The sequence below is a fragment of the Giraffa tippelskirchi genome, chromosome 5 (assembly GCF_054371585.1).
Source record: "Giraffa tippelskirchi isolate mGirTip1 chromosome 5, T2T-mGirTip1v1.2.pri, whole genome shotgun sequence".
Taxonomy (NCBI): Eukaryota; Metazoa; Chordata; class Mammalia; order Artiodactyla; family Giraffidae; genus Giraffa; species Giraffa tippelskirchi.
Genome location: NC_137279.1, coordinates 89,333,637 through 89,346,919, shown reverse-complemented (window position 1 = coordinate 89,346,919; position 13,283 = coordinate 89,333,637). Strand labels below are relative to the sequence as shown.

The 13,283-nt window shown below is 38.2% G+C and overlaps 1 protein-coding gene across 1 annotated transcript in view; it reads right to left on the bottom strand.

Moving 5' to 3' along the window:
- The window catches only part of LOC145505216 (uncharacterized), a 204,012-nt gene extending 193,879 nt beyond the window's left edge, over window positions 1-10,133 (bottom strand). The window contains exons 1-2 of the mRNA XM_081486980.1: window positions 10,018-10,133; window positions 7,468-7,553 (exon numbers count right to left, since the gene is read on the bottom strand). Coding sequence (XP_081343106.1) covers window positions 7,468-7,553; window positions 10,018-10,133 — 202 coding nt within the window. The remainder of the gene's footprint in view (window positions 1-7,467; window positions 7,554-10,017) is intronic.
- Between the last annotated feature and the right edge of the window lie 3,150 nt (window positions 10,134-13,283).

Genomic DNA, 13,283 nt, shown 5'->3' with positions numbered 1-13,283 from the left:
CCCTTAAGTGATGTTATTTAAGACAAAATAATCCAGATAGTGTCAAAGGGACTTATGTCTGTCTACCACGGGAAGCCTAAGGATAAGGCCACACATCAGAACCTGTGTGTATTTCAGCTTCCCAAAGGAAATGAGCAGGTGGGCAAGTTTTCACAGGTGAATTGGGGCTTCCCCTAAAGAGTCAAGTCAAGTCACTCAGTCATGTCCAACTTTTTGTGACCCTATAGACTGTAGCCCTCTGGGCTCCTTCGTCCGTGGGATTCTCTAGGCAAGAATACTGGAGTGGGTTGACATTTCCTACTCCAAATGTAAAGAGATTTACACCTAAAGAGAGTAAGAAACTATTCCATGTCCTGTGCTTCTGGAAGCTGGCTCCTAGATTAAAAAGGTTTAGGTTCAAAAGTACATATTGAAAAAGAAAAAAAGTACACATTGAGGTGGAGAGGGAAGGTACCCCTTTAATAACAGATGCTCAGGGGCATCTGTATAGTAGAACGCACAGCCAGGCAAAGACTGGTCTAATAGGGCACCCTTATAGAGTAATCTGTGCCCCCAGACTCCCAAACTAGATTCACCTTAGGTCTATTTATCTTCCCTGTATGTTCATTAATCTGTTTCCTTATTCTCAAAGTTTCAGGTTAAAATTGGGTATTTCCTTGCATGGAAGGTTTAAGGCAATAGCCAAGAGATTTTGTTTTTCTGGGGCTTGGGGTTTGTTTGGATTTTTAGCTTGAAAATCCTCTAACAGAATTTAGAAAAGTCTGTGTACCTTCTCATAACTGCTAACATAACTTCTGGCATATTATAAATATTGCCATTTTTAAATCCAACTGTTACATCATTTGTTAAATACATTCCACAGAATATTAAAATTTCATATACTTCATCCATTAAAACATCAACAAGCTCTATTTTAACAGTCAAAACTTTATATCATTTCTTTTCCTCATAGAACTTATATTTTTAACCCACTTACCCACAGAAATTTATCATAATGTAAATTTTATGTTTGAAAGTATTTTATTGACCACCTGATCATAATTCTCTGCAACAAAAGTATATTAATAAAAATTCATTTCATTTCCAGTGGCTGTAAGGATCTAAATGCTAGAGTTTCTTCTAATTAGGTTATTATTCCAATTTTATTTGTAAGTGATTTTGATAAGTAATTTCAAATTTCAAACTTATGTTTTAGCAGGGAGTGCATTTCTTAATGAGATAGATATGGCTTTTTAAAATTAGTTCATATATACATAGATGAACACTTTTCATTAATAGGGACAATTTATCAGTTTTATTCATATATATATATGTTAAAGTAGGTGCAAATGCAAGGAGTTTTATAATAATGCCCTTCATTTTCTTTCATTCTTTACAAGATACATACAAAAACAATAATCAACAAAAATTAAATCACCTATCCACTGACAACCCCTCTAAAGCTTCCTTCAGCTTCAAGGGAAGAAGAATTGAAACTATTTGAGTTGCAAAATGCTTTGCTACCAATCACTGCAGCCATTCACTTTCTCAATACCAGCACCAGTATTCTCAAGCACCCCCTTGGTTGCTCCCTAGAAGCTTTTCCATCCCAGGCCAATGTTCATAGTAAGACCTAGAATGGATGAGACTGATGCCTTTCCTTAACAAACTGTAAAAGTAGAAGAGTGGAAGGGGTGTCAGAAAAGAGAGTCTACAGACCACTGGCATAGTCTCAGGCAGATCAGTTTTATGATAGCATACAGAAATTGAGAAGCCAGAATCGTCATTCCTGTTACTCCTTGGAAGGCCATAATGTACCACCAGGGAAATATTTACCCTAGGTTGAAAACAGGTGGAACAGGTGAAAAGGGTAACATCCTGGTCTTGAGATAGATAGATGCTAACTACAGAATGGTTGAGGCACAGATGCCTACCTGAGGTGGCAATGATATTGAGTATATTTGCAGAATTATTGATCATTTCAGAGATTCCCAGAAATATTTGGCAATAAAAACTGGGTTTCTTGCAGTCAGTGTGACAGGATCCCAGAGTATTTCAGCATGTATTTGAAACAACATCTGATTTTTTAATAACAAGAAAAAGCTGTTCTCCTTATTCTCTCAATTACCCAAAAGCAAGAAGAAAAACAAAATGGCAAATTCTACCTTTGATTAAAGCTCAAGATGTCTGTAACTCTGAACACAATATAAGAAGTGTGGCTGCCATATGCAATGAAGATAAACCTGGGGTATAGGAAGATAACCAAAGCAAGATGCATGTGGCTGTAAATGAGAGAAAACGTAGAGAAAGCATCTTGAAATATACTTAAAAAGGCAAAAGAAGAAAAACACTGAAAGGTACACTGTATTTTTAAATAGGAAAACTCAACTTGACAATTTCAGCACTTTCATAATCTATATTTTTGTACAATCTTAATGAAACTATGAATAGGCCTTAAAATTAGACAAGCTGATCATAATGTTCCTACAGGAGACAACAGAATCAAGAATAATCAAGATTCCATAAAGGGAAAACAATGAGAAAGAAATGCTCTAGGAGATATTTAACCACATTATAAAGCTAGAGTAATTAAAATAGTGTGGTGCTAATACATGAAGAGACAAATCAATGAAACAGATTAGAAAGTTCAGGGAAAAAAACAAATTTTTAAACCATACAGGGATTACAATAAAAGTTAGTTTTCAAATTGGAGAAAATATGGATTATACAATAAATGTTGTTGGGACATCTGGATAGTAAGCAGAAAAGAAACATTTGGCTTAATACTCCATACTACATAACAGGAGAAAATCCAAATTGAACAAATATTTAAATTTTAAAACCAAAACCATAAAAGCACTATAAAAAAACGGAAGAACATTTTTATCATCTCAAAATTGGAAAGGTCTTTCTACGGGTGAAGTCACAAAAGAAAATAATGATAAAACTGAACTCTGCAAACATAAATATGCATACATGGAAAAGCCACCATCTATCAAAAGATAACTGACAAACCTGGAGAAGTTATTTCCAACTCACATTATATTCAAAAGCCTAATTTCTTTCTTATATAAGAAAAAAAAATGATGTTCAAAGAAACCAAGCATGAACAAAGGATATCAAAAGATAATTGTTCACAGAAAGGAAAAATCAAGCAACTCTTAAAAATTAAGGGGAATTCAACCTCAATCTCAATAAAGAAAATGCTAGTCAAAACTACAAGCTCTAAGTTTTCACTTGTCACATTAGCAATGGGCAAAAACCGGGGTGCACTGGTGATCTTTGAGTTGTCTTCCGACTTCAGTTCCATCCTTCCAAATTCTGGGATGTTGGAGCTGGGGCTGCTCACCACATCACTGCTTTGCTATCTGGAGCCCTGGTAGGCTCTGCCGATAGAAGGTACTGGAGGGGAAGTAGGGTGGGGAGGCTGAAAGCAGAAGAGACTGTCTGCCTTCTCGACTTCCTGCTCCTGCAGTTGACCCAGCAGGTTTTTCTCACTTGCAGCTTTAGTGCTTAACCATTGCAGTAGTTGAATCCAATTAGTAGTTTTTCCATCACTTTAAATATAGCTAATGGGAAGTTACTGTATGACACAGGCAGCTGAACCTGGTACTCTGTGACAAGATAGAGGGGTGGGATGGGGGCTTCCCAGGTGGCACTAGAGGTAAAGAACTGTTCTGCCAATGCAGGAAAGGCATAAGAGATCTAGGTTCAATCTCTGGGGTCGGGAGGATCCCCTGGAGGAGGGCTTGGAAACCCATTCCAGTACTCTTGCCTGGAGAATCCCTTGGACAGAGGAGCCTGGTGGGCTACAGTCCAAAGAGTCCAGACACAACTTGAAGTGACTTAGCACACAGGCAGAGGGGGAGGATGGGGTAGGGGGTAGAAGGGAGGTGCAAGAGGGAGGAGAAATATGTACACTTATGGCTGACTTGTGTTGTTGTATGGCAGAAACCAATACAACATTGTAAAGCAGTTATCCTCCAATTAAAACTAAAATAATTTTTTTTTTAAAGTTAGCCTCACCTTAAGCCCAGAGGATGGATACCTAGGATGGAGCCAGAACGGCCATAGAATTAACATCAGGACAACCGTGTATGTCAGCCCTGCACTGAGGCCCCATCCCAGGGGCCTCTGCTCCTTAGTGAGAGGAAGTGCTGGCATCTAGTCGAGGTCACGTGCGGAATCTCACCCAAGGAGTCTGAAGACCAACTCGCTGTCTGTCGCCCGGAAATGCTGTTCTGGCTTGCCAGCCAACAGGGCTTCCCTGGACCCATGCAGGCAGCGAGGGAACCCCTTCCCCTCCAGCAGGGGAGCCAGGCAGGTGGGAGATTTGGGACATCCAGACAGCATGGAGCAGGTTCACCTGCTCTTGTCCTACTGCCAGCATCTTGGCCAGATGAAGGTACTTACAGATCCCCGTGTTCAGCTACTTGGTCTTTTTATCATCTGCTCTGGAGAAGGAAATGGCAACCCACTCCAGTATCCTTGTCTGGAAAATCCCATGGACAGAGGAACCTGGTAGGCTACAGTCCATGGGGTCGCAAAGAGTCGGACACAACTGAGTGACTTCACTTCACTTTTTCCCTCTCAGTGAACCATCTCTAACCAATTAGTCCCTCGGTTGCAGTTTGGTCGGGTCCCCAGGGTCCTTCCTCCAAGCTCACAGCACCAGTTGAATAAAATCCTCTTCCAAAAAGGTCTGTGTTCAATACTGTGAGGTTCCCTCCTCTAAGCTTCTAAGTTTTAATCATCTCAACTTCTTCACGTGCTCCTCCAGCCTTACAGATGGCAGCTGCTTTCTGCAATTGTTACTTCTGTGATAATTTAGTATTCTCTCCTTGTCTTAATTCTCTTCTTCACAACATTGTACCAAGTTAACAATTCTTCACATAAAACTCGGTTTAAATAATTGATATAGCATATGATTGAGCTTCCCTGAGGGCCCAGAGGTAAAGAATCCTCTGGCCAATGCAGGAGACATGGGTTCAACCCCTGGGTCAGGAAGGTCCTCTGAACATGGAAATGGCAACCAACTCCAGTATTCTTGCCTGAAGAATCCCATGGACAGAAGAGCCTGGTGCGCTACAGTCCATAGGATCACACAAAGTCCGACACAACCAGGCAAATAACTTTCACTTCATGATTGAATCTTAACTGGTACCATGGCTAAAGGTGTGGGGACATAGGCAGTCTCATACATTATTGGCATTAACTGAAGCACACAACCACACACACAAGAAAACTGGCAATTTACCATTAATTTCACGTCTAGGAATTTATCAGATTTATTCATTTGTGTATGAAATACTGTGTATGAAAGGAAGTTCATTGTAGCTTTGTTTATAAAAGCAAAAGATTAAAAAGTGGATCAATAAAGAAATGTTAAATAAATTACAATGTATTCATTAGTGAAACATTTTGCAGATTTTTTTTAACTTTTTACACATATTTCTAGTTTATCTCTTTGTTCCAGTGTGACAGTATCAACATAATTGACTCTGAAACTGATATGATATATACTCAATAGTGATTTTTCTTTCAATTGTTCTGGTTAGCAAAGAAGAGGTCCTTTGTTGATGCCTTCCTAACAACCGCTCATATCTGGAATTTATGTAAATGGCATGCAGTGATAAAGATTTAAAATAAATGTTGGCAGCCAAAGACATATTTTTTCCCTTCCTTCCTTCTGTCATTCACCTGCACATCAACTCAGGATACCTAACAGATTAAGGATTGTGTTGTTATAAAAGTAACACCAGCACAAAGAACCTTCTTTCCAAGGTGAGATGTAAGTATTCTAGGGAGATTTCCAGTTAATAATCTCTTGTTTGGGATATAGTCAGTACTTTCTCTTTAAAAGTGTGTTTTCAGTAGCTCACTAGAAATAATGAGTTCATATTTCAGGCAAGAAATGTATTGTCAAATGTTTGCCTTGATATAACTTGTAGACCCTTGATATGACTCCCAGTCTTAGGCTAGCTGGAATCTGGATGGTTTCTAGCATGAGGGAGGATTAAAAATAATTTTTAAAAAGTTCTTTGCTGTACCAATATGGAATGATCTCCAAGATATTGGTAAATGCAAAACAAAAAGTATAAAACAATGTCTTTGTGCATCTGTTTGCATTTTTTTAATGAAAAAGAATATATGTTTGTGTAGAATAGTTCTAGAACAAGAGACTGGATGCCTAAGGAAGAGGGATGGGAGAGAGACATAAATTTGCTATATACCCTTTTGCACTTCTTGAATTTTGTAATATGTACATGTATTACCAATAGTAATATATATATATAATGCAAAAAATCATTAAAATATCAAATCAGAGGTGGAATACAGAGGATTTTCTGGTTCAAAATTGCCAACTATGCAAAAATATGTATCTATTCTCTCTGTATCCCAAAGCCACATTAGAAAGGTGTTAAATTCACAACAATGAAGAGAACAGGAGGGAAGCTATTAGCAAGCAAAATATTTCTAAACATTTCTGGAAAAGGAAAAAGCAATGAAAGATTTTGAATCTGGGCAAAGGAAACCATAACCTGGAATATATGAGGGAGGAGAAGGGAGCTAAGGAGACTAGGAGAGGCAAAAGTCTACCCAGGAGAATCTAGAAAGACGCCAGCCTGCCTTCAGGACTCTGGGAACCACACGCAGTGGAAACTAGAGCCTGGAAACTGTTAATAGTATCATCCTCCACAGTCTCTTGCATAATGTTTGACCAGAATAGTTGGCAGATAAGTATTTTACATCCAGGCCAAAGATCAGTACATAAACAATGGGCAGTTTTCTAAAAGAAACTCATCAAAATAGAATAAAAGGAGCTAGTCATGGTCCTGAGGTCCCAAAGGTCTGAAAGCCTTTTAGGTTGTGTTGCTTGAGAATCCCCCAGCCTAATGACTGGCTCCCCAGTCACGCAAAAAAGAAAGTCCACCAATGAATGCGCACACACACACATACACACACACACACACCTTTTTCTCTAGTCTTAATTTTAAATATGATGCATAACAAAGTATCATTTTGTATGTGGGAAAGAATGAAGTATGAAACAAGAGTGCCATAACAAAAAGTAACTCTGAAAACAGCACAGATTATTTAGGGGACAGAAAAGAGAATTTAAAAAGGAAACTAATATTCTCAGACATTATAATCTCATAGAATGAGAAGACAATCATTGGTTCCCACCCCTGAAGTTCCCTAGATGAAATCTAAAACCAACCCCTGAATATAGAAGGCAAAGAGAGACTGAAGAAAGAGGCAGACCACTCCAGATTGGTAGATGGCAGACTTAATAAGCAAGGAAACTTATGCAGAGGTCTGTTTTGGGCATCCACAAGATGAGTAGGTCTCCAGGCCTGCCCATCAGAATCTTGAAAATTTCTATAGATGTCTTAATGGGAGTCAGTTGCATTTTTAGTCCACATAGTCTCAGCAACACATTGCTCTTTCCAGGCTCCTAGTATGGGAATGGTAGGCTGAAGGTACCTTCCAAGGACAAGGGAGGGGTGAAGAGCCTCTGATTGCCTGAGGCCAGCTCCTGTATCAACTGGTGGTCACATCCTCTTGATGACCTTCCCCAACATGAGTGTTACGGAAAAGGCGTAATCAGAGAACCCAAAACAAAGCACTTAGAAATAAATATATATAGTTGCCAAATTGAAAAGTATTAACAAAAAATTACAATATAAAATAAACTCTCTCTGAAAATGGAATCTAAACACAAGGAGACAGAAAGTAAATTCATAAAAACATCAACCCAGAAGTTCCATAATCAAACCATTGCAAATTCTTGAAAGAGAAAATATAGAACGGGTAATTATTAAAGAACTAATGTAAGAAATTCCCAGAATTAGGTAAACAACTTTCCAGAATACGATGGCACACTAAATGTGTAATATAATAAATGAAGAGAAAAATACCCACATCCAGTCCCACATTCTTGAAATTTCAGAACCCCGTGGGTCAAGAGACTAGCCTAAAATTTCCTGAAGGGAAAAAACAGTTCACTCAATAATGAGAAGCAAATTGACATCCGACTTGGCAAATCAACATGTATTTTAGAAGATAAACTCTCCAAAGAAATAAAGCAAAAAGTATTTTCAATTTAGAATCTGACAGTCAATCTATCAATTCAATATGAGAAAACAATAATAACTTTTTTTTCCCAGACATGTAAAGACCCAAAACATTTATCTCCCTCATATCATACCCTTTCTTGGGAAATTATCTTAAAACATACTCCAACAATTTAAAAGGTAAACCAAAAAAAAAAAAAAATTATATATATATATATGCAATCAAAAAACTGGGACTCCAACCTAGGAGGGTAACAAGAGAGGAAGACTCCAAATGACATCTTTTCAACCAACCCAAAGAGTAATCAGCTCAGATTAGAGAAAAAAAAGATAGTTGGTTCCAAAAGAGAGGTATCAGTAGATCAGGGTAGTAAGGATAAAAAGATATCTTTGGTTCAACAATATCATTACTGCTACAAAGACAGTCACAATATAAGAAAAAAGTCAATTAGAAATTTTTTAAAAAAAGTAGAAGGGAAATATATTCATATCATGTAATTTGGCTCTGAAGTGAACAATTGTCACAAAATCATAATCATATCTGTGCTCTTGAGTTTCAGCTTTAAGAATCTATAGACAAAGCTCATAATCTTTATTATTTCAATATACTATAAGTATTATTAAAATTTAGTGACCTAAAAGTATAGAAGGTGAAAGTGAAAAGAAGAGGGAAGAAGTAAAAGGAATGTAAGAATATTAATTTTTTCATCCTGTAAAATATAAAGTGAGGAGTAGAGAAATAACGATGTATAGTATCTCTGCTGACTAGAATTTCTAAGTAAATATTACAAAGTAAATATTACTGTTGGCTAACAGTCTCACTAAAATGGTGATGTACCTTCATTGGGGGGAAGTGGTGAATATGTGCAGTCTTGACTCTATCGTGAAAGGGAGTCTATAGATAATGTTTAAAATTGATAAAATAAGAAATAGCAATGTAAGACTTTTATAGAAAAAGAGACTACCTCCATAAAAACTTAAACAGTCTGAAAGTTCAAAATGATTGCCTTTGTGGAGTGGGACTGGATGTAGAATGATGAGGCAAGAGACCATTGCTTTTCTTTAAAACTCTTCTACACTCTTTTATCTTTTAATTACAAGCATGTATTAGTTGGATAAAATGTAAATATATCCATTAAATTTTAAAGGAAGTGTTACTTCACATATTTGTGAGGTTTTGGGCATTAGGGTTTCATATAGATGTGAAAAATATGAACAGGACTAGTAAATATGTTATAAGATCATTTAAACTGAATTAATAATCTTTCAAAAAATCATTTTCTTCAAGGATCGCAGTAAGAAGAATGGATCATTTGAAAACTGCATTGAATTTCCTAGCAACTCCCAAATAAAACTGTTCTTTCAATTCCCAAAATGTTAGCGGGTTAAGATAGGGGAAAAAAACAAACACCGAATAAGATATGAGACCAGGATTTAGGCCCCACATCTGAATCTGACCATATGACTTTTAGAAAAGCCATCCTCTTTCCTGAGCTTGATAAGCTCCTCTGCAAAGTGAGACGGTTGTGCTAGATTAGTGGATCTCAAAGGAGGTGATATACCATGGGTAAGTGGATAAAAGAGTAAAGGATTTCCTGAAAAATTCAAAATGCATTCCAGTTTTCATCGCTCTCATTCTTAGCATTTCCTCATAGGCACATCATATCCTTTTATGCATCTGTAACTCACAATGTCTTCTTTGTACTGGGTGTGCAGCCACATTCACAGTGGGGGGATTCCTACCACAGTAATCTCCTGTAGGCAGCTGCTTATCTCTTCTGTACTACAGATGTCAGAGAAAGCAACCCATTGTCAGTATCCCTCATGTCTTGTAGTGATGCCTCTAGAAACTGCTTCCTTTTTCTCACCATCCTTTGAGTGCCCCTGTGTTTTTCACAGTGGATGGAACTGAAATGGAATGAGGCATCTTCCACACTAATATTTATTCCCATCATTTTGCCTTTCCTGTTCCTTTTTGTCATTTTCTTTTCTTTCACTCTTCTGTTGCTTCCTACAGCTTGACTCTAGTTCAGCTCTCTCTGGGTCTACTGACAGAAGGTCATCCTGCACATCCATCATACCAAGTGTGTATAATTCTATACTCCCTCCTGCAAAAACTAGAAAAATGCCTGTTCCCAGTGTTTTTCTATCTCCTATAAAGCCCCTCTTTTGCAGACTCATCCTGAGTTCCCTTCCTCAGTCCTGGAACCTCCCCTAGACATTGACCTCTCCCATTCTTTCAAGAGAGGCCACAGAACACACTCTTTACCTCTCAAGAAAAGCCACATTTAACTTTCTGTCAGAGAAACTGCAGGCTTATTGTTTATGAACACCCTAGACCTGAATCCTAATCCCAAACATTCTTCCAATGCTGTATTTTCTCTTTTTTCAAGCAAAAGACCTCTATACCATCCTGGGCACAATTTTGAACTTACAATTTTGAGCTAACAATACATAAAATGCCACTATAAGCTAGTGCTCCTGGGGTGCCTTTAGTCCACTTAACATCTCAAGAGAAAGAATACTACTGAAGCCTTACCTGTGATACATGGAAACAGAATCAAAAGATGTTCTAAATAGCAAGCATGAATAAACTCACCTCTATGAAAGAGAAAGAGAAAAAGATAAAGGAGAAAATAAGTTCTAAGAAAAATACTTAACACAAAAGAAGGAATAAAAGCAAAAAGCACACACTTCTAAAGATTTGTACCCAGAATACATTAAACTATTTGATAACAGCCTATTTACCCTCTGGTAGAAATGAGAGAAAATTAGGTCCCTAGCTTGATGGAAGGCAATCTTTAAACCTTCCCAAGTTTTCTTCATTTTATTCAAGTTTAGACCTCTACTTCCTTTTTTCTCCTAATTGTAAACTTTTGTGATTATACCCTATCTTACACTCTACACTTATTTCCCTTTATCTCAGGGAAAGAATCTAGATCAGTGTTATCCAATACGGTAGCCACATATGACTATTTAAGTTAATTGAAATTAAATAAAACGTAAAATGCAATTCCTGAGTCACACTAAGCCATATTTCAAGGGCTCAGTAACCACATATGTCGAGTGGCTGCCATACTGGACAGTGTAGGTTAAAACTTTTCCATCATTGCAGGGCTTCCCTGGTAGCTCAGTTGGTAAAGAATCTGTCTGCAGTGCTGGAGACCCAGGTTTGATCCCTGGGTGGGGAAGATCCCCTGGAGAAGGAAATGGCAACTTACTCCAGTATTCTTGCCTGGAAAGTCCCACAGACAGAGAAGACTGACAAGCTACAGTCCATGGGTTTGCAGAGTTGGATACCACTTAGTGACTAAACCACCACCATAATTGCAGAAAGTTCTACTGGACAGTGCTGGTTTAGAGGAATTTTCATTTAAGTCAAGCCTGACCAAAGCCCCTTTGTAATAATGGTATAGAAACGTAACATTGCCACAGAGGATTTGAAAAGTTTGGAGCCAAAATGCCTTGCCCTTTTAGACGAGGTTAAAACTTTTGGTACTATAAAACAAGATGCAAGCAGTCCACATATAAAAGGAGCACTAACTTGGATGTACACACTTACGGAAACTGTGAGATGGAACAGGAAAACAGTCATTCAAATATTGATAAATAAGTCTGGCATATGTGAACTGAATGGAAGGTATTTGTGTTCCGGACCAGAGTTCTTGGCCTCCTTAATCAAAAGAAATTGATGAGACCAGACAGGGAATTCAGGCAAGGCTTCATCAAAACTCATACTGCAGAAAAAATAAGTAATAGGTTCCCTTGTTCACTCCCCAAGGTGGGAGTATCCTGCTTTTGCTCCCAGCTCCTCAAAAGTGGCAGTTAGGTTTTGGTCTTTTTGTATCTGATTGTTTATAATTTGCCCCAATGACACAAGCACAATTATCTTCAGCCCCTATAGTTTTGTATTCAATACTTTGTTGCTCAAAGAGATGTTTGTCCAGGTTTGACACTGCAAAAAGGGTCTCAGGTCCCTGGTCTCATCCTGTCTCTCTCAGACACAAAGTTGAAAGGCAACATAGACTGAATACTGCAGGACTACAGTACACTGTACACCACAGGGAACTGTATACTAGACACCCATGTGCTCTCTGCTTCACATGGCTGTCTAGCTGTGGGACTGAGTGTGGGCTGTCATCTCCCCACATTCCACTCACCATGTCATGCACCCAGCACAGCGTTAACCCCCCATTCCACCAAAATATAGGGACTAGCCACAATCCAGACAAGCCCTGTGAATTATTTTTTTTAATTTATCTCCTTTAGAGTCTGTTATATCTTCTGTAAAATGAATGTGATAGACTGAATAGCCTGTCTATGTTCTATGAAACCTGTGAATATATTACCTTTGCAGATAAGCTAAGGATGTTGAGATGGAGAGATTATGCTGGTGTCCAGGAGGCTCGATATAACAACAGGGAGGAAGGAGGTTGGAGAGAAGGGAAAATGCTATTTCATTGCCTCTGGAGATGGAAGAAGGAGCCACAAGCCAAGGAATGTAGGTGCTCTCTAGCTGCTAGAGAAGGCAAAGAAACAGATTCATCCTTAGAAACTCTAGAAAGAACACAGCCCTGTGAGCCTACCCACTTTCAACTTCTGACCTCCAGAACTGTAAGATAATAAATCTGTGGGCTTCCCTGGTGGCTCAGTGGTAAAAGGATCCACCTGCCAATGCAGGAGACCAGTTTGATCCCTGATCCAGGAAGATCCTGCATGCTGCAGAGCAACTAAGCCCTTGCACCACAGCTATTGAGCCTGTGATCTAGAGCCTGGAAGCTGCAACTACTGAAGCCCACATGCTCTAAAGCCCATGCTCCAAAACAAGAGAAGCCAATGTAATAAGTCCAAGCACTGCAACAGAGCAGCCTCTGCTCACTATAACTAGAGAAAAGGCCTTGCAGCAACAAAGACACAGCACAGCCAAAAATAAGTAAATAAATAATTTTTAAAAAAATAATAAATTTGTGTTGGTACTGTGTTAAGCCACTAGATTTGTAATAATTTGTTACAGCAGTAATAGAAAGCCAATATTGGATGCTGGATTATGTCTAAAGCCCTTCCCAATGTAAAAAATAAATTCTATAATTTTGATTCCTTCTGGAAAAAAAAAAACATATAGACTACCTTTCACTTAAGAAGACATGTGCATTTGTGATGTTAATGAAGAGCAGAGAAAGGAAGTCCAGTGTCCACAGTGATTCCAGGTATAAAGCAAAAATTCCT